The sequence below is a fragment of the Peromyscus eremicus genome, chromosome 1 (assembly GCF_949786415.1).
Source record: "Peromyscus eremicus chromosome 1, PerEre_H2_v1, whole genome shotgun sequence".
Taxonomy (NCBI): Eukaryota; Metazoa; Chordata; class Mammalia; order Rodentia; family Cricetidae; genus Peromyscus; species Peromyscus eremicus.
In genome coordinates, this window is record NC_081416.1 from 89,867,374 (window position 1) to 89,888,743 (window position 21,370).

Consider the following 21,370-nt stretch of genomic DNA (forward strand, 5'->3'; position numbering starts at 1 on the left):
TCATATAGTGGAGCGAACTGTCCCACTGGGAAGCAGAGAGAGTGGGAGGAAGAGTCTGGGGATAGGATGTGCCTTTGAAAGGCACACCCACAGTGACTTACTTCTTCCAACTAGGCCCCACACTCTCTTGTGGCCTCATTGATAAGTTAATCCACTGAAGTTAGCACCATTCATGATCTAATTAACTGTCAATAGCTGGGACCAAGCCTTCAACACATGAGCATTTGGCAGGGGTTGGAGGGCAGATAGGGGAGAGATATGTCATATCTAAGCTGCAGCATCTATGTAAGAAATGTTGCACTTGCACCGGGGCTTGTCTGTCAGTCATCATCATGACTGCTGAAGACTGAGTCAAGAAAGGATTGGAAGTCCTATGGTCTACCCGTTTTTCTATCTGCTCAGTGATTCACTGTAAAGTCGGGCTTTATTGTAAAGTATATTACAGAATATTTTACTGTAGAATCAAGTTCTCTAGTTTCTGAGGGCCAACCCATGCTTCAGGTCTTGGTATGCCCTTCCCTGCCAGCACAGGGTACCTAAAAAACAGACATAGGCAGCCATTGTTAAGGACATGACCTAGGACATCTCTCGACATCATTTATTTGACAGAAGCCAGAAGCTTTCTGTAGAGTTAAGCATTGTGCTGGTTAGGTTTTTGCAAACTTGACAGGAACCTAGACATATCTGGGAAGAGGGAATCCCTCCTCCTGCAGGCATGTCTGTGGAGGTATTTCCTTAACTGCTAATGATATAGGAAGGCCCAGCCCACTGAGGGCAGTGCTACCCTTAGGCAGGTGGCTGGACTGTATAAGAAAGGTAGTAGAGTAAGCAGCACTCCTCCACAGCTGCTACTCCAGTTCCTGCCTCCAGATTCCTGCCTCCAGGTCCTGCCTCCAGGTCCTGCCTCCAGGTTCCTGCCTCCAGGTCCTGGCTCCAGGTTCCTGCCTCCAGGTCCTGCCTCCAGGTTCCTGCCTCCAGGTCCTGCCTCCAGGTTCCTGCCTTGAGTCTTCCCCTTGCTTTCATCATTATGGACTATAACCCATAAGCCAAATAAACCCTTTTCTCCCCACGCTGGTTTTCAGTGTTTTATCACAGCAGCAGAGTCACAGACTCGGACAAGCATTGAGAAAAGTTGTGTCAGCGCACACCTACAAACCAACGTGTTTTTCCTCTTTGACAGTGAGAACAATCATCTCTGGGTTTCCCTCTAAACTGGTGAAACTGTTTCCTTCTGAACAGTTCTAAACTGGCTGTTTAGAATTACGGCCTGCCTCTCGGGAGTCTTTGCCTCCTAAACTGGCTTTGTTATTCTTGATCCAGAAGCTTTATTTTTCATACAGACAGACTCATAATTCTGATTTACAGCTTCCGGGCAAATTGCTTCAAGTCCCATGGAGGAGAGGAGACGCAGAGAAAAGGGTGAACGGTAGGCAGGCTTCCCTCTGTCAGGGTTAGGGTTAGGATTAAGTTTTTGTTTTGTTTTTGTTTTTGAGATAGGGTTTTACCCTGTAACCCAGGTTGGGTCTAACTTCAAATTTGTGGCAATCTTCCTGCCTAATGCGCTGAGTTCTGGGATTACAGGCATTAGCCATATACCGTGCCTGTCCGCTTCCTAGTCTTTAAAAGCCCACGTTGAAGGTTAAATTCAGAGTTTCCAAGGCTTGGAAATGGCTATACAAGTGTCTGTGTTTGTTTTGGCCCAGCTCTTCCCAGGCCTGGTCTTCTGGGAAACCCCCACTCTGGTGAGGATAAGCTGGCGATTCTGCTCTTGGCCACCAGAGGGCAATGCAGGACAAGTTGACCACAAGCTCTCACAGGCCATTTAAAGCTGTTGGTCCTTCAGGTAGCAGATTTCTATGGCCCTGCAGGGGTCCCCAGGAAGTCAGAGGATGTCCTGATTTGCTCCTATGTGGCTGTTGACTGAGTCAAGAGCTGGGCTACTAAAGGCAAATTCTTAGCTGGTTTGAGCTTAGAGAATGGAGTCACCAGCCCTGGCCACATGGCTCACTGGCTGGAGACCATAGCATGCCCCACAGAATGAGCTGGATGCTACTCACCTCATAAGTCAACCTAGAGATGAAAAGGGGTCATGTGTGAAGAAAGCTCCAGTAGAAAAAGTATCCTCATTACTGTGTAGGTCAAGTTTGGGTATATCTCATCTACCCCCTCACACTCCAGTAATACCTCCTGTGGTACCCCGAGAGGTATGCTCAGGGGGTCCTAGGAGACTGAGTTAACTAGGGCTACATAGCAACCAGACTCATGTTCCTTCTCTGAAACACTACGGGATGCTGGAGGGGCCCCTGAGACACAAGGAGGCTGTTCCAGGCAAAGACCTAGATTTCCTTATCAGTGACAGCCAATGACACACGACAGCTGCCTAGAACTACTGGATGTCATCCTACTTGTGACTCCAAAGCTTCTGGAGGAGTCTAGGTCTGATCCTGACCCCCCTGTCTGTACCTGGTCCCTGCTCCCTCTCTGTGTTCCCGGATGAAGCCTGGTGGACCCTTTACTCACCATGGATAGCTCGTGGGTCCTCGTGGTGCAGGAGAGAGACTGGTCTAGTCAGGGGCTCCCTCAGGGAGCTGTGCCGGGTTGGGGGCTTTGATAGAGGCGTGGATTCTGGAAGCTGGGGCCTCTCTTTGCAGGCCTTTGCACAGGGGGCTCCGATGCTGCCACAGTCAGATTCTGCATCAGAGCTGAAGGAGGAAGAGGAGGCTGAGCCAGAAGCTCTAGAACCCCACCCCACCCCCACACTCCATGTCCTACTCATCACCTCGGACAGTCCTCAGGGGCCTGGAGCAAGGGTGTCAGCTCAGCTACCTCTGTGCCCGGGCCCAGACTTAGCTCTGTCGTGTCCTGGATTATGTCTCTTTAGATTCCCATGCTAAGGGGGTGGCTCCCAATACCTCAGCATGTGACTGCATTTAGAGAGAGGACCATTAAAGAGGTGACTGAGTTAAAATGAGGTCATTATGGTGGGCTCTAATCCTATGATTGGTGCCCTTATAGGAAGAAACAGGGACACAAATGCACATATAGGAAGTGGCTGTCATTGCAAACAGGAAGATGCCATCTACAGGCCAGGGAGAGGCTTGAGATAGACCCCTTTTCCCACAGAGGCCCCAGGAGAATTCTCCTCTGCCGCCCTTTCATCTCATACTTGTCATATGACAGTTTCCTCTGGTACTGACATAGTCCATTCTGCAGGGAAGCTCCACAAGCAGGAAAGTAAACAACTCAAAATAGCTTCAGGAAGTCCCTGAATCTGACTAGATCCACCAAGCCCCGCCCCGCCAGAGTAAACAATAAAAGTCAAGTGTCCTCAGATGAGAGAGAGAGAGCTGAACAGACAAGAAGACTCAGACAAGCTGAGGTACAAGAAGGCTCTGAGAGCAGACTGCTTGGAAGGAGCAGAAACCAGCCGAGCTGCCCAGAAGAGGTTTAGACCGACTGCATCACCTGGAAAGGACACTCTCTGACCTATTGAGCTGCCTTCAGGCTGTGCAGTGTGCTCCAGGTTCCCAGCTTTGTGAGCTGTCACCTATGCTGGGGTGGACTTTGTTGACTCAGCTGTCTTTGAGTCATTTCTGCTCCTTACAAGTAACCCCTCACCTATATTCCTGTAGGCAACCCCAATAAAGCTCATGGTTCACCCAGTTGGACTTCGGTGGCATCTGTGCTTTGGTCTGTTATGGGTTCCCTCTCTAGGGTAAGCAGCTGTGTGTGTTTCGTCTCCCCAGAAAAAGTTTGGTCATATATCATACTCCAGCCTCCAGAAAGTGAGAAGACATTTTCATGAGGCTCCCAGGCTGGGGCGCTGTTCTGACAGAACCAGAGGCTGCTGCTACAGCCTTGGACAGAACAGGAAGAAGTTCCCTCCCAGGTCTCCTGAACCACTTCACTTCAGGCTATTCTCACTCTCCTTCCTCCCAAGCCGTGGCTCTAGGGCTGGGGATGTGGGTAAGTCGGTAGAGTGCATGCCCAGCATGCACAAAGTCTGGGGTTCAGTCCCTAGCACCTCATAAACTGAGTGTGGTAGCACACACCTGCAATTCCAGCACTTTGGAGGTAGAGGCAGGGAGATAAGATTTTAGGACCAGCTTCAGCTGCATAGTGAATTTAAGGCCACTCTGGGCTACATGAGACTGCCCCAAACCAAACCAAACCAAACCAAACCAAACCCAACCCAACCCTACCCAACCCAACCCAACCCAACCCAACCCAACCCACAAATGGAAACAAAGGCCAACAAGAGTGTGGCTGCTAAAGCTCTTCAGGCCAAAGAAGCTCATCTCTAGAGACCTAGTTCCTAAACCACAGAATGGACATGTGGCTTTCCTCCATCAGCTGCGTGGCTGGGCAGGCAGAAGGAAAACTACAGGGATTCAAGCGGTGTGTGTGTGTGTGTGTGGGGGAGCTTTTCAGAAACTATGAACTTAATGCTCAACTGCAGACACAGTGTCGGCACAGAGACACAGCCCTGTCAAACCCAACGGGCTCTACAGAGCACTCTGCTTTCCCTCAACCCAAATCTTCCTCACCCTCGGATGCCTCGAGAATATTCCTCATATTCCTACCATCCCTTCAGTAATCGAGTCAAGACTGGGGAGAAGTCCTTGAGCTCTCTCTTATTCTCGTGTTTAGTCTATCAGCAAATCCATCACCATGGCTCTGACCCTTGTTCCCCAACTCCCAGGAGCCCCAGGTTCCTACCAAGTCTCCCCCTGGCTTCAGTCTCACCCATCCTGTCTCCTCTGCTCTCCACACCGAAGCCTGTAGATATCTCAACACTCTTCATGGTGTGCCATGTAGAATTTAACTCTCTTTCAATTGTTCCCAGAATAAAATATAAATTCCTTCAAAACCAATCAACCAATCTTTCTCCCTCCCTCCCTCCTCTTCCTCCTCCCTCTTCCTCCCTCCTTCCCTTCTTCCTCCCTGGTGCTGAGGATCAAACTCAGGCCTTGCACATGCTAGTTAAGTGCTCTACCATTGAACCACACCCAAGCTTCCCAGGATAACCCTGCCCCCACTTCACCCATTATTGGCTGCTGGCTACGTGGATCTTCCATTCTCTTCCTACACCATTCCTGCTGCTCTAGCTGACAGCCAGCTAGATCCAGAACCCATCTGGGCGAGCCCAGCCTGGCCAGCACAGTCTCACAGAGGCCCCTTAGCTACTGGCCCACATGTGAGGAAAGGGAGCGACCCACTTGCTCCGGGGCTACTTTGGCACCTGTCACTGTGGTACTTACTCAGTGACTGACAGGGAAACCTTTCCTGGCCATCAGTCTAAGGTTACCATCCCGACCCTGTTTATAACACAACTCCACTTTCTTTCTCTGCCTGACACATCCGTGGTATTTTTCTCGTTTAATGTTTCCTTGTTTCCCTGGCTGTCTACCCAGGTGATGAAGATATCTGGTAGCAAGGACCTCACCTGGTGTGTGAGTCACAGTTACACACTCAGAGTCTAGGCATTCATAAGCAGTTGATACTGATGCTTTCCTGGATGCACTCAGCGTATGTGGGGGCTGGAAGAGGCCAGAAGGCTGAGCTTCTCATCACCACAGTTGGTGTGGATCAGATGCTGGGTGCATAAGAACTATATTCTCCCCTCTGCCCATCTTGGCCTCTCCCTCACCATGAATCAGCATTGGAGGGCCCCAGGAGCCTCTCCCTGTGACAGTGTCACTCATTTGCAGCCCTCAGTGTGCCAGCATGACAATGGACTCCTGGAGGAAAACAGGGCCTTTTCCTTCTCTGAGAAAATGGCAACACAGCCTTGGAGGATTTACTATGCAGCAAGAAATACCGGGCACATGTCAATTCTGTGAGTCTCACAGCTCCTTCAGAGGCAAGCCCCTATAAGAGTTCCCATTAACAGGCGAGGACACAGGCCCAGAGAGTCCCTTTTGCTGGGAGTTCCCAGTGGAAAGCAGAGCAGATCCCAGATGCAGCGGGCCCCCACCATCACCTTGCTGCTGCCTCCATCCTTCAGCGGTCTGGGCATACCTGCTGTCCTCACTGGTGACCAGGACACGTACGGCCAGCACATCCTGCCCGACTGCATCTTCCCCAGGGCCAATCCTCACTGAAGTCCATTCGGAGGGTTGGGGAGAGGTGACGTCAACTTCCATGTCTCTGGGGGTGGGCTCAGGAACACTCTTTGGCTTCTTGGGGGAGGTGGGCTCATCTGCTGAGAGAATAGGGCCTCTAGAGATAGCGGAAGAAATGGTCCCTTTCAGGGCACTGACTGCTCCAGGTGTCTGGATAGGATGCTGGAAAGGAAGCCTCTGGTCCACTCAGATGTTCAAGGACAGGCCTTCCCATCCTCTGTGCCATTGTCCAGGGCCATCTCTCAGCCCAGTAGATACCCCAATGCTTAGGGCACTCCTGATGTGTGTAAAGCATGACTACATATATCATCCCATTTAACCTGGAGGGAGGTGCTGAGATGTTCTCAGGGTCCATCACAGGCTCACTAGCCTCTGGATGGCTTTGTTCAAAGTGCCTCTGCCAGCATGCTGTTAAACTCAGAGGTGACATCTTAGATCTCATCTTTAAAAATTCTTTCCACCAGGTGTGGTGGTACACCCCTTTAACCCCAGCACTTGGGAGGCAGAGTCAGGAGGATCTCTGTGAGTTTGAGGCCAGCCTGGTCTACATAGTGAGTTCCAGGCCAGCTAGAGCTACACAATGAGACCCTGTTTCAAAAAAATAAAACAAACCCCATTAAAAATTTTTCTAAGCTGGGAAGCCGCGGCGTACACCTTTAATCCCAGCACTCGGGAGGCAGGTGGATCTCTGTGCGTTCGAGGCCAGCCTGGTCTACAAAGCAAGTTCCAGGACAGCCAGGGCTGTTCCACAGAGAAACCCTGTCTCAAAAAACCAAAAAAAAAAAAAAAAAAGTTTCTATTTTCATAGCTTCCTGTGTGTATGGAAGCATATGTGTGTGTGTGTGTGTGTGCGCACGTGTGCATGTATGTTGTATACACATGTATGTATGCATAGCTTCCCGTGTATATGGAAGCATATGTGTGTGTATGTGCATATGTACGTGTGTGTGTGTGTGTGTGTGTGTGTGTGTGTGTGTGTGTGTGTGTACTCATGTGTAAATGGAGGCCTGAGATGGATATCTAGAATCATCCTCGATTGCTCTTCCACCTTATTCATTAAGACAGGACCTCACAACCAAACCCGGAGCTCAGAGATATGGCTAGTTTTGCCACCCAGTCTACTCTGGAAGTCCCCTCTCACCATCTCCTGAGGCTGTAACTACAGAGGTCACCACAGCTACCTGGCATTTCTGTGGATTTCTGGGGATCCGAACTCATGTCCTCGTGATTGCACGGCAAGCCCTTTAACCCTCGAGTCATCTCCACAGCCCTTCAGTTCTCAGCCTATTGACCTTGTGGCCTAGCCTGTCAAGGTCATCCACAAAAGGCTCCTCTCAGCTCCCGGACAGCTCTTCCCAACTTCTTCCTCCTCTGCGCCAGTCTTGTCTGTACTCAAGTCTCCAGCCTCACCTGCTCTCACGATTCTCAGTGACCCTGGACAGTGAGGGGTCCCAGATTTACACCCGCAGCCTGGATGCTTCCCCTGCATCTGGATGAGTGTGTCCTGTTCTTACTTGACATCTCCACGTGGGTGTCTAGCAGATACACCACATGCAATAAATCCAAAGAGAGTCCTCCATCTTCACTTTCCCCAACGCCTGCTCCGCCCATCACCACGCCCAGTTCAGTCAGTGGCAACCTGAGCCTCCTGAAGCTAAGGTGGTTTAGGTTGGTACCATAACGGCATACTTGATACCACCCTCATCCTTCACAAAGTCCTCTACAAGTGCGGATGGCTCTTCCCTCAAATGTGCCAGGAATGGGGTCTCTTCCCTGCCGCATCTCTAGGCCTGGCCCCATTACATCTTGTCCAGATGTTAAGAAACATCTCTACCTAGGCCCCCAGCCCTTTCCTGCCACGCCCCACCCCCCAGTCTTTCAACAGCAGCCAGAATCAACCCATGAAAATACAAGTTGGAGAATCGCATGTCTGCTCAGGATCCCCGAGAAGTTCCTCGTTTCACTCTGAGGAGAAGTGGAAGAGTCCCATCTAATTCGGCTCTGTGGCCTCTGTGGCCTTATCTCTTCACATTGTCCCTTGGCTTGCTCTGCTCCTGCTCTCTCACCGCTGTGCTGTCCCCTCAGGACTCAGGCCGGCATCGTCTCAGACCCCTCATGTTGTCCCTGAATCTGGGCTGGATGCTCCTGTCATTGCCTGCAAGCATCGGTCAAATGTCATCTCAGTGTTGAAGTGTCCTGCTGAGGATGGCCATACACTCTGCTCCCCTTTATTATTACTCATAGTGAGTCTTGCCTTCCAATAAGCTGTATAATTCCCATTTTTGTTTTTCTCTTTTCATGACCAGGATGTGGGCAGTGCTTTGTCTGTTTTGGTTGTTGTCAGAATCATGCCTTGGAAAGCAGGTGCCTGTGAGATGCCTGTTGAGTGGCTAAATGCATGAGCTCAACTCCAGCCTGGCCACTAGCTAGGTGGTGAGCCTTCTCCTGTCACAGGGAAGCAGCTGCCCACGTTCCTTCTCGAATTAGCCCTCTGCTGGCCTTGGCTCCCTCTCACTTCTCACCCCCAATGTGGCTCACTGTCTTCTCTCTTTCCTGTGTTCTTGACTTCACCTACTGGATTGGTTCCATCTGTGCTTAATATACAGGAGGCCCCGCCTCCAGCCCATTCACTCTCCTCATTCTGGCCAATCTTGGAAGAGTTGGGCAAGCTTTCCCTTGATCAACCCCTACAATTATGAGACCTTTGCCTCTCTACCCTCTTACTTCTGGAAAATTCCCTGGAGCCTACTTGTTGCTGGATCCAATTCACAGGATTCCCCCCACCCCCAGGTTCTCCTCTGGCTCTTGACTCCAACCCTTCTCTACTCTGACAGATTTTCTCCCCCATCTCTCTGTCTCCACCCTTAAGTGTTGTATCTTCATGCATCTACCCAGGTCTCTTCACGCTACAGTCTCTGGAAGAGGCATCTGCTTAGCTGCGTTCCCCACCTGTAAAGACAATTCAAGAAGTCTGAGCTTTCTGTGAAATTCCTGAAGTTTTAAAATACTATAAGGTCAAATTAAATGTGAGTCCTGGCAGACCCAAGCACTGGGCTATCTCGTCTAACCCCAGTGTGTGTGCAAACTCATGCGTGTGCATACGTGCCTATGCTTTTACGTTAGTGCAACTGGGAAGGGAGGTATTTGGGGGCTGTAACTGGCTGCTCTGCTGCTGCTGCTGATGGTAGCGATGGTTGTGGCGATGGTGGTGATAACAGTGGTTGTGGGTTTGGTAGCAGTGATGGTAACTGTGGTGGTAATAGTAGTTTTGGTTTGGGTGGTGGTGGTTGCGATGGTTATGGTGATGGTGTTAGGTACGGTGATGATGGTGGTGGTTTTGGTTTTGCTAGTGTTTGTAGTGATGGTAGTAATAATAGCAGTGGCAGTTTACCTTTATTGGGCCCCCAGTATATGCCAGGGATACTTTGAGCACTGACTTGTACTAAGTGTGTAACACTCGTGTGCTCCTTCAAGCAAAGCATTTTGTGACTCCCTTTTCCTTGCTTAGATAATGGAAACATTGGTTAAGACACCCACAGATGGTCACATGTTGCCCTTCTGTATGTCTGTCTGGTTGGACAGAGTCACACCCTGTCCTTGATGTTGTAGTCCTTTCGAGAGTAGGCAGAACACACCCCTGCCCCAGCAATGTAACACTTGTCCACCACAATCATTGGATATTTGTGACTCATTTGAGCTGGGGCTTTGAGTGGCCTTGCTGGGTTGGATTGTCACTCATGTTGCTGTTGAGAAAGCTTGTTTCTGATGACTGCTGCTCTGTTAGCCTGGATCCTTGGTTGAGGGTACATGGAGGGACAGACCTGGAGCCCATCCTTAGACATCCGGCCTGTGGAGTCACCCGGCAACCCTTAGACTCAGGAATAGGAAGCAGAAGAGGCCACACATCCCACTGAGAGTTGAGAGATTTGTTCAAGGTCCTAACTACTAGAGTCAGTTCTGGTGTGGGGCTTGAAGAAATTCCTCCTGCCACCCCTGCCCCCTTCCCATGGACAAGAGCTGAGAATGAAATGTGTGGAGGGAAATCCAGGCATCAGGATACAACTGGAATACTGAACCCCAGCCAAAGAGCTCAGCAGAGTGAGGTCACGGCAGGCAAGGAACATGGTGGTGCTGGACAAAGTGAAGAGCCAGCCTTACCAGACCCCAGACGCCAAGGTCACTGCTATGATACTAAGGGTGGGGGTGTCAGGATTAACACCTTGGCTCCTCTCTTGACTGCAACCCACCTTTCCACCAGTGCATCCTGCTCGCAAACCTAACAGGAAGCTAGTTCAAGGCACCCTGGAGAACAGTTTGCAGGGTTTCCATCCCTGTAGCAGGATGGCAGACCACCCGGGCAGCACAGACAGGCAGATATCTACGATGCTATCAGCAGATGGCAGAGAGCTTGAGCGGGCAGCCCTTCCACACATTACCAGGGCTGTTATCACTGCTTTGGGAGGAAGATTTGTCCTTGGCATTGTTGAGGTCCTCAGCAGGACATGTGCTCAAAGACACTGCTGCTATCCCAGGGGCTTCTGAGAGTGACTCATCACATTTTCTAAAGGAAGTAAGAGTGACTCATCACATTTTCTAGAGGAAGTGGAGTACCCTGGGATGTTCAGAGATGAATACATGGATAGGTAGCGATGGGGTCTCTGGGTCTACCCTCCACCCAGAAGCCTGGTCAACCTGCCTTGCTGTGTTTTCCCCAGGTGTCAAAGACCCTGTGTGTGTGTGTGTGTGTGTGTGTGTGTGTGTGTGTGTGTGTGTGTGTGTGTGTAGTGTGTGTGTGGCAGTATATGGACACACAGCTCCACCTCTGCTGAATGAAACCAGGATAGATAGCATTACTTAGAGGGCCCTTTCTGGCCCCAGCAAAAGCCTAAGCAAAGAGATAGATACACTCAGCTAAACGGACATGGGAGGGAAGCTATACCCTCCCAGATGGAAGCCACACTTCTGCCTAGAGAGAAAGGGAACCAGGCCCAACCTGATGCTGTAGGCCTCGGTGGAGTTTACCCATTCCTGACCCTTCATCCTAAATCTTGAGCCAGACACTAGGGAAATGCCAACCTCACATGGATCCCAAGAACAGATAGCAGCTCCCAGAGCATGAGTGGGGTGGGGGTATGGAAGTGAGGGGCGGGGGAAGGTGAGGTGGGTGTAGTGGTTCACTAGATGTCTTTGTTTTTCTTCCTAATGTAGTCACATTGAATACATTGTTCTCTGTTACCAGTCTGCTTAATTGGCCTATTCAGGTTAAGTGGCTGAGCCTGGTTTGTTAGGACTCCTAGGGTCTGGGCTCTGTCCCTAATAACTCTAGTAACAAGATGGGAAGGGGAAGACCTGGAATTTCTGGAAGGTTGTTCGCCACCTCCTGCAGCAATCTAGGAAGGCAGGAAGGGAGGCAGCCTTGGGGCGTGTGTCTTATCGTCCTTCTTAGGCTAGTGCTAGGCAACGACTTCTAGCACCCTTGGGATAGAGGGTGTGGTAGGCTTTGCCATAAGGCCAGATGGGGGTCTACACCTGGCTAGGCCTGGTGTTGGTTAATGATACAGATCTGACAGCATTTCCGGGCTCCCACATAGTTGAGAGACTGGTCACTCTACCTAGGTGGGCCCCTTGCTATAGCCACACGTGGGCTCAATGGATCAAAGACAGCAATCAGTGCCTTTGGCCCACCCAGAGCCCAGATTCTAAGAGTGGAACATTTTCCACTCCACTTATTGTCTCCATGTCACCTGGATTCCTGTGTTAGAGACAGTGAGGACAGGAGAGAGGATGTACATGGCCTGGTGGACTTGTGACACATTACTAAACAAGACTTTGGTGTCAAAGTTACCATAGGAACGGCTATCACCTCAGGTGCATCCCTTTGGGGATGGGGGAGGGGGCACTCAAATCCGCTTTGTCACAGGATGCATGTGAGGATGACAGCCCTTGGAAGGCAAGGAGGGGACAGAGTGAGGCATTGTGTAGGGTGGCATGATGCACAATGTGTGCCTTCTGCTCCTTTAGGGGCTCTGTCATGAACGGCGGCTGGACACCAGCAAGACCTTCCCAGCCTAAATATACTCTTCCAGCCCTCAGGACGGACTCTAGATGAGCGAGGTGTGGGTCCAGGATAAAGCAGACTCAAGCATGGCTCCACGGCTTTCGAGATAAACAAGCAGGGACTGTTCTTTGCTGTAAGGGAGATGGTTAACAGTGGAGACTGTTTGGTGAAAAAAAATTGGTGTTGGAGAAGGATCTGAGCTGGAGTTGCCTAAAAGATGTCCAGGTCGATGTGGGGATGGGATGGGATGGGGTGGGGAGGCAGCAACACAGCCAGAATCTGTGTTTCCTCTTAGCTGAGGCTCGAACACTCCTCACACAAAGCCTTTGACAGGCGGCAGGAGGTGGGACTCTCGAGCTAAGCCCTGTGTCTGAGGGGAAGTAGCTGGTTGCCTTCAAGAGGCTGGGGATAAGAGTATAAGAGAGGAAAGATGGTGCCTCCCAGCATGCTCTAGGGCCTCTGTCCAGTGTCCACCTACCTTGTGGTGGTGGAGCCTCAGCTTATCTACAATGTCAGAAAGAAGCTTTCCCAGAAGCAATCCCTCCAGGGAGGTGCCATCCAGAGCTCAGTAGAATGCCCCGACTTCAGAGTCCCAGGCACTGTCCTGGGTTGGCTTGCTGATTCCACCTTCCCAAAACCTAATGCCAGAGGCTCCGTTAGCTCCCGGTACAGAGGGGGCTCACCCAGGACACAGTGAGAACAAAGTTTCAGGGGTCAAAGCCCCAACACCTAGTGTGGGCCCGCCCCAGTGCTCTCTGCTCACTCACAGTGGAGGATGATGTCACTGGAACTCGCCTGCCTAGCACCAATGGACTTTCCTAGGATCCTCTTTCCTATCTGCACAGACTTCACGGAGCTACAAGGAGACAGCACGAATGAGGTGCTGGACCTGGAGAGCTTGGCCCAGAGATGGTCACAGAGAAAGTGCTGGGCAGGTAGCAGCTGCCCCAGGGCAGTGACGGAGGCAGACACTCTTTGACTAAAGATTTTTGGGGTAGTGGTGGGTGGTGGGGTATTAAATCACAAAAAGAACAGTCCAGAGGAACGAGGAACAGCCCACCCACTCTGGACACGGCACTCACTTGGCCAAAGGTCAAGGCCATTTTCTGAGACTTAATCTTGGTTGCTCTATTGCCTTTCAGGAGACAGACTGTCCCTGCTGCCAATCCTAAACTCATATATTTCCTTACCATCACTACTTCTCTGTCTCTCCTGCTGACTAGGTGGATAACAGGATTCACTTACATTCCTTTGAAAGCCAGGAGAGGACATTTCCCCCAAATGCTTCCTTTTTCTTTTCCAGTGTTTACTTCTTGAATTTGCGTAGGTGGGAACTATTTGTTCACAGCCTTTCCTCACTTATCCTTGGGTCATTCATTGCTCAGTAAAGATTAACTTCGTGAGTGTCACTGTGGGAGGTGCCCAGGAACGCCTGCTTTAAGTGGACTCTTTAAATACCACGGCCGTGAACTTTCATGTTATGATATTTAATTCAATTTTTTTTCTTTTTTCCAGTCTGACTGCATAGTTAATATTTTAACTTTTACAATTATATGATTTGTTTATTTATTTATTTTTGGTGTTTTGAAACAGGGTCTCTACATATCCTTTGCTGTCCTGGAACTCACTGTATAGACCAAACTGGCCTAGACTCATAGACATCTGCGTGCCTCTTCCTCCTGAGTGCTGGGATTAAGGGCATGTGCCACCATGCCTGGCTTTCATGCTGGTTTTAAACTGTAGATAGTTGGGGCTGGAGAGATAGCTCAGTGGTTAATAGCACCCGTTTCTCTTCCAGAGGACCTGAGTATGGTTCTCAGCACCCACATCTGACATCTCACAACCTCTTTGAGTTTCAACTCCAGGGAATCAAATACCCTCTTTTGGCACCCAAGGGTACTGTACTTATGTGTACAAACCCACATTCTCTCTCTCTCTCTCTCTCTCTCACACACACACACACACACACACACACACACACACACATAAACACACACACACACACACATAAACACACACACACACACACACACATACACACACACACACACATAATTTAAAAATATTTAAAGTGTACATGGTCAAATACCCACATGAATTAGTTTTTGTCAGTAGTTCTAAAACTCAGAGAGTTTTATCCCCTTTGATCTAACAAATATTTAATTGTATTTAATACATATATATGTTTGTGTATATGGTGTGTATTAGCATATTACACATAACACAATTTTTTTCCAATAGGAACTTCTTTTTTGGAGGGGTGGGGTGGGATATTTTCTTGAGACAGGGTCACATGTAGCCAAGTTTTTCTTGAACTTGCTGTGTAGCTGAGGGTGACCTTGAACTATTGACCCTCCTGTCTCCACCTCCCCAGTGCAGGCATTGCGGGCACAGCCACCTTGTCTGACTTGTGTTTGGAACTTTTATTTAATATATATATATATATATATATATATATATATATATATATATATATATATATTTTTTTTTTTTTATTTGAGTGCTCTTTTCTGCATGTACGCCTGTATGCCAGAAGAGGGCATCAGATGGCATTATTGATGGTTGTGAGCCACCATGTGGTAGCTGGGAATTGAACTCAGGACTTTTGGAAGAGTAGCTAGTGCTCTTAATCACTGAGCCATCTCTCCAGTCCCTCTACACAATATTTAATTCTATTAGACTACTTTAAAATGTTAAGTCTTAGGATTGGTAGAGTGCTTACCTACCTATACAAAGTCTTGGATTTGATCTCCCAACCATAAAAAGTTAAGTTTCCAGTGTTTTTGGATTAAAGAATATTCTACCAAATACGAATTACGTAGGGTTATAATAATAGTCAAACTAAATCAAATCAAGACACTTTGCAAGCAGGTATGAGAAAGCTAACCCAAACACTTAAACTTATTCACTAGAGGGCTCCACCAGAGACTTAACATGAGCCTTCAAGACTTAGAGAGACTGGCAAGATTAGCTGTATTCCCTAGCACACAGTAGGTGCTTAGTAAAATGAAGTAAATGGGTAAATGAGCAGGAGCATAGACAAGCCGAATCAGAATCCAAACAGCAATCTAAGGCACGCACTTCTTAACTGTCTCTTGGACCTAGAATAATGCCTTGGGTAGTAACTTGCATAGGTAAAGGAATTGGTCATTTGCCCATCCCTCCACTTGATCTCTGGTCCCTAGGAGCCTTCCTTGAACAGAAGTGAAGGAGACAGGGACCCCGGGTCACAACCTGAGGTGGCTCTGAAGGCAGATACAAGCACCAGCAACTGAGTTGGAGATTGGAATCCCAGAAATCCTCTCTGGGAGATGCCAGGGCCCTCGTAGTCCTCAGGAGGCTTCTTAGGTCAGTATTAGAAGCCCAACCATATCCAGTCTGGCAATGGCAGACATTCCTCCCTGGGGAGATCTGGCACTGTCCAGAATAGTCAAGGGAGTCTCCAAGTTCTTCCCATACACAGAGTGGAGTTGGGCAGAGCCTGCTGGGCACTGTGCTCAGAGTGGCCAGGTGGGCAGAACCCCATAGCACAGGGTGCTGATGAGCATGCCTGCTGGTTCACTGGCCTCCAGAGACTGACACCCACTCCTTCCTCCTTACCTTTCTCCCATCACTTGGGTGGACCAGTGCAGACCATGAAAAGACTCATTTTTTTTCTCTGTAAGAACCCAAACAGGTGGGACTTTTGGTAAAGCCCTCCTACAGAGCCATGGCCTGTAGGTGCCAGGGGACTGGGTTCAGACAGCTGTCAACACAGCCTGTTCCTAAAAGTTGAGGTCACACTGGCCCTGTCCTCCTCTGCCCAGCATCTAGAACAGCAAAGTACCACACATTTTAAGGAAGAGACCCCAAAGCCTGGCACCGGAGTATTGGTGACATTTTTCCAAATATTACCCTGGGGTAATATTTCCGATTGCCCTGGCACAGCCCCAGAGAGTCCCGGGTTACCACCACAACAAGTGCAAGCCCCGCCAGCAGTTTAGGAGAGGATGGCTCCCCTAAACCGGTGCCTGTGTTTGAGATTTAGAAGCTTCCACGGCAAAGAAGAGAGGAAACGATGAGCTTTATAAAGAACCATATTTATTTTCATTTACAGCATCAAATATCATAAATAAACCTAGACATCATTTAGCTGTGTGTAAAATACAGGGTTCCATATGGCACTGTAAATGAATTATCTAGGGTCACAGACATGCCTTGCCATGAGATGGGGAGGAGGCTAGCTAAAGAGGCTGAGAGCAAGGGGGAGCTCTCTTTGGTTGACATTTTAGAGGGGGGAATGCTGGAAGAGAACAGAGGAGAGGAGAGGGCTTTGTACGGCTGGGCTCTGCGCCAGTGCAGCAGGCACGTGCAGCATGCAGGGCTGGCAGAAGCTGAGGGCAGGGTAGCTCTAGCTACAGGCGGGACGGACTCTGACTGCTGTCTGAGGAGGTGGGTGGGGCTAGACTCACACTGCTCTCTGCCCTCCATGTGACCGCTTTTTGTAGTAGCACATGACCATCCCACTGGTCCAGGTAGGTGAGCAGAGGGTCTATGCGCTTTAGATAGATTGACAGGACCATTGACAGTGGCTGACCTGGGTTATTTCTGAAAGGCAGCGCTTGTCCTGCGACCGTGACTGCTCTGATGGAAGCTTCTGAACCAGTATGGACGTAAGAGCCCAGAGGCATATGAAAGGCATAGCAAGGCCCTAGGATTAACTCTGCTGAAACAGAGGAAGGGCTTGCTAGCCTCATTGTAGTCACAGCAGAGAGCATGGGTCAAACTGGTCACAGAGTCTGGGAATAAGCCCACTTTTAAAACCTCGCCACACTGAGTCACTTATGGTTCCAATCAAAGGCATTGGTAATCTTTGTATTAGAACTGGCTGAAGAAGATATTCCTAGACAGGTTCTTTTCAAAAGGTCACTAAACAGAAATGTTTGCAAAGGCCACAGAGCCCTCCTTATACGGTATTGTCTCACAATCATGGCGAACCCTCCCAAGAAGACAAGAGCCTTTGAAGGTGCAACAGAAAAAGCATGCATAGAGGCCAGTGAGGAGGGGGGGCATGCACTTGTTGTGGACCCAGGCTGCTGGCTGGGCTCCAAAGAAGGGAAGGCAGAACACAGCTTTCAAGCTGACCCCCACCCCATGCTGTTAACCACTCATGCCTTAGGGAGTCCGTTAGTATGCAAGACACAGTTAGTGCTACCAGTCCACCATCGACGCAGAGGATGGGGTGCGGAAAGCAGGTTAGGGGTTAGTACCTCTCTCCGAAAATTGCCAAGAAAATGAGTCACCTTAGAGCAGAAGTGTCAGCCAAGAAGTGGGTGTAGGACGGGAAGGCTGAAACGCACTGGCGGCCACAGTGTGAGGTTGGAAAGAGAAAGACAGAAAGGAGGTCTTAGCGAGGGAGCAGAATAACATCACAAGAGGAAAAAAAGGCCCTGGAGGTGACAAGAGAGCAACCACTGTCCCCCACAAATGCCTGCTTGCTTAGGAGACACAGACCTTCCTGGTGGCGGCCAGCCATTCATTTCCAAGAGTGGATGCACGGGGTCTGCACATCCACAAAACCCCGCTCTTGTCCACAGATGTTCCCAGGACCTTTGGCCCCGCTAGCCCCCATCCCCTCTATGGTACTCCGGGGTTTCATCCTCATCCTTGAGGCAAATTCATTTCTGGAGTATCTGTCTCCCAGGACCTGCCCCTGCTGTTGCCCACCAGGAAGGTTCAAGGTCTCAAAACATATAGATGTCTGGGCCTTCTGACAGACACACCCTGTCTACCAGAGTAATTCAAACCAGCCTCCTTGTGGCTACAAATGACATTTTTTAGAGAGTTCACTCTGGCTTCCCAGAGCATTCCACAGAGCATCTCAGCCCACCCTGAGCTGGAGAAAATCACTATAATCTGACCTCAAGAGTTCATGGGGCATAATGAAACATAATAGGACTCAAGGGCTTCTCCCACCATGCTTGACCATTAAAACCCTAGCTACAAGCGGGGCAAATACAATGTACGTCATCACACTGGCAACAGATCCAACAAGGTCAGGGGTGCTGACCTGAACACAGACTGGAACACAGCTATGCCCTGTCTTTCCCATGGCTTCAGGACAGAGTCTCTAGAAACGCATCCCTCTTCCCCCTTACAGAAACTTATGTCAAAGCTTTCAAGCTGGCCCGTCTTTAAGCAGACCTTTATCTTGGAGGGTGCTCTAGTGGTCACAGCTCTCCATAGCTGTACTGCACCCAGTGACGGTAGATACCCTGAGTACCTAGAAGGCCCTTAGCAGCCCTCCAGCTGCTCTGCATACTGCCCAAACTGAGCATCACAAAGTTGGGTGGGGACAGCTACAGGCTTTTCCAGACACCCAGAGTAGAAAACACTTACAGGCTTGAAGCCACCCAAAGACCAGACACTTTTCTTTTTCTGGGGCACTAGGAGAAGGTTCTCTGACTGTGTGGGTGAAATATGCAAGGCAGCCATATGACTGAGCAGTCAGGAGACCACCAGCAAGGCTCACTGATCAGGGCCAGCAAGTATCCTCAGGTTCAAAGGACACTAGGGAGAGACAGCCCGACCATGATGGACCTGAGCAGCTTTGGCTCTGTCTGCAGCCTGGGTTCGGGACTAGATAGGGGTGAAAAGGCACCATCTGAAATAGTTTGTCCTCAGTATTACCTCAGCCTGACAGAGCTATTCAGGTCTAAGTGCCAACGGGCTTCACTGTAGTACCCATTAGTGGGGGTGGGGTGGGGATATATGTTTGCAGTGCAGTACCCCGTGGTGCTATGCTATGGGCTATGATTTGGTGATTTGGTGGGCATGAGGGAAAGCCTTCAGGCTTTTTGACTTCAAAAGATAGGGGTAAAATTCCTCTCCCCAACCCAGAGGACAGAGCGCTGACACACTGCTGTGTGCTTCGGTTCATTTTGGTTTATTCTATCCCTCTACTTCTTCCTTTTAACCTCACTGACTGTACATATATGTGTTCTTGGAAAAAAAAAACAAACAAACGCACGCAGCACCCACTGTGAACAGGTGACATCTCTTTGCAAAATCAAAAGGCATGGTCTGGTGATGGCACTCTCTGTTTTGTGCTCTAAAGTCTCAGCTCATTAACTTTGCTCGCAACAATAAATCTCAACTCATTGCCAAGTTGGAGGGCCTTGTAAAACTGGTGGTAAAAGTTAAAACGGTTAGAAGTATTGATACTTGTAGAAAAATAATGCTTTCTTTTTGGCTTATGAAAAGTTAAAAATTGAAATGTAAACCCAGAAATATGGCTCGCTTTGGTATGAAAAGACAAAACAATACAAAGCTGTTAAAAAAAATAATAATCCTTCATGTTGTCCCTGGCCTTAGCACCATGATTAGATGCTCGACCCTGTCAAAGCCAGGTGGAGGTGGCCAACGTGGGACTCTTTGGCTTGGAGCTAATCGGTTACAGATGCTGGCCGGAGCCTGCGCCAACTACAAATGTCGCAGTCTACACTTGGAAATGTTAAGGCACTGTGGGGCACTGCACTGTGTGCCTCACTGCAGCTTCACTGGGATGAACCTGAGCAACCAGCTGCGGATGCTCCCCAGGGATTCCTCAGACTCCCTGTACATGGCGCCCAAGACCTCGGAGAAGGCCCAGAGAAGCAGCAGCCCCAGGCACAGGAGCTCAAACGTGAAGCAGTAGTTGTAAGCATTGTCCCTGACATGGTGGCCAGCAGCATTCAGGAGTCCCTGCATCCACCTAAGCAGGCTCCGGGGCAGGTCGAGCAGGCCTCTTGTCAGCCTGAAAGGCCAGCTCAGTGCCTTCCTAAAGAAGGAGGTGGAGATACCTGGGGGGCTGCCTTCTGGCGTGCTGATGGCCGCCACTGCGCAAGAGCTTTCCGTGGGAGTGTCTCTCCGAGGTGCTTCCCGTTCCTGCCAAGTGCCTTCCTCCTGAGAAAGACAGCAAAGCAAGAGCACTTAGTCCAAGAGTCTCAGAGGCTGCCTCCAAGAGAGCAGACTGAGCAGGACAACTCTAACTGGAGTGGGCTCCCGTACTGGTGTGGAATGTGGACACAACTTGTTTAAAGGGGCAAATTTACCATACCATTCAGTAGCCTTCAAAATATGCATGCCCTTCGGCCTTGCATACCTATTTGTATTGTTATATAGTACAGGAATAATTAGAAATAAGGATTAAGATTTGTATGCAAATATATTCATTGTAAAAAATCTTTGCAAGATAAAAGTATTAAATGGTGTAAAAGTCCAACAGGATGGAACTGCTGGAGCAGATTACTGACCATGCATAAAATACAATCTTTTAATAGCATTAGAGATTATACTCCTAAAGCAAGGTGTGGCAGTGCACACTTTAAATCACAGCACTCAGGAGGCAGAGCCAGGTAGATCTCTATGACTTTGAGGCCAGCCTGGGCTAGCTATTGAGTTCCAGGCCAGTCAAGTTTACACAATGAGATCCTATCCCATTTAAAAACAAAAACAAAAACAAAAACGTTTTACTTTTAACTGTCAGCCTCTGCAAGGCCTCCCCCCTTCTCCCCTCCCTCCCCACTTTTGTTGAGTTAGAGTGTGGCTAAGCTGCTCAGACAGGCCTTGAACTTCATACGTAGACTGGACTGGCCTCCAATTCAAACCTTCCTGCCTCAACCTCTCAAGTGCTTAGATTATATAGGGGCTGGAGAAATGGCTCCATGGTTTAAAAGCATTGGCTGCTCTTCTAGAAGACCTGGGTTTGATTCCCAACACCCACATGGTGGTTCACAACCATCTGTAACTCCAGTCCCTGGGCCTCCATGGGCACAGGGCACAAATGTGGTATACAGACATATATGTAGGAAAAAAAAAAACCCCATACACATAGAATAAAATGAGGAAAAATTTTAAAAAGAATTTTCAGTATCACAGAAAACTGTTCTTGATATACTGTCAGCGGAGATAAAGCTGAGAAAGCCATGGAGGTGTGACCTACTCACACAGGGACACATCTGGAAGGAGAGGTGATGGAATACAATGTCAACTCTTCCAAGTGTCAGTAGTCTCGAACGATTGCCATAATGTCAACCAGAGCTTTTCCAAGGTACGTGGTCATCGGTGATTTTGGTCTCTACTTCTATTTACTGTCTCATTTTCCTACAGTGAGCCTATGACTATACCATTAGGAAAGTTCAAGTTGTCACTTTCAATTGGTGCTAAG

General features: G+C 49.2%; 1 protein-coding gene across 1 annotated transcript in view; it reads right to left on the reverse strand.

The window, feature by feature from the left end:
- Positions 1-21,370, reverse strand: part of Mical2 (microtubule associated monooxygenase, calponin and LIM domain containing 2) — a 189,961-nt gene that overhangs the window by 40,733 nt on the left and 127,858 nt on the right. The window contains 3 exon segments of the mRNA XM_059268759.1: positions 2,521-2,702; positions 6,022-6,202; positions 20,004-20,106. Coding sequence (XP_059124742.1) covers positions 2,521-2,702; positions 6,022-6,202; positions 20,004-20,106 — 466 coding nt within the window.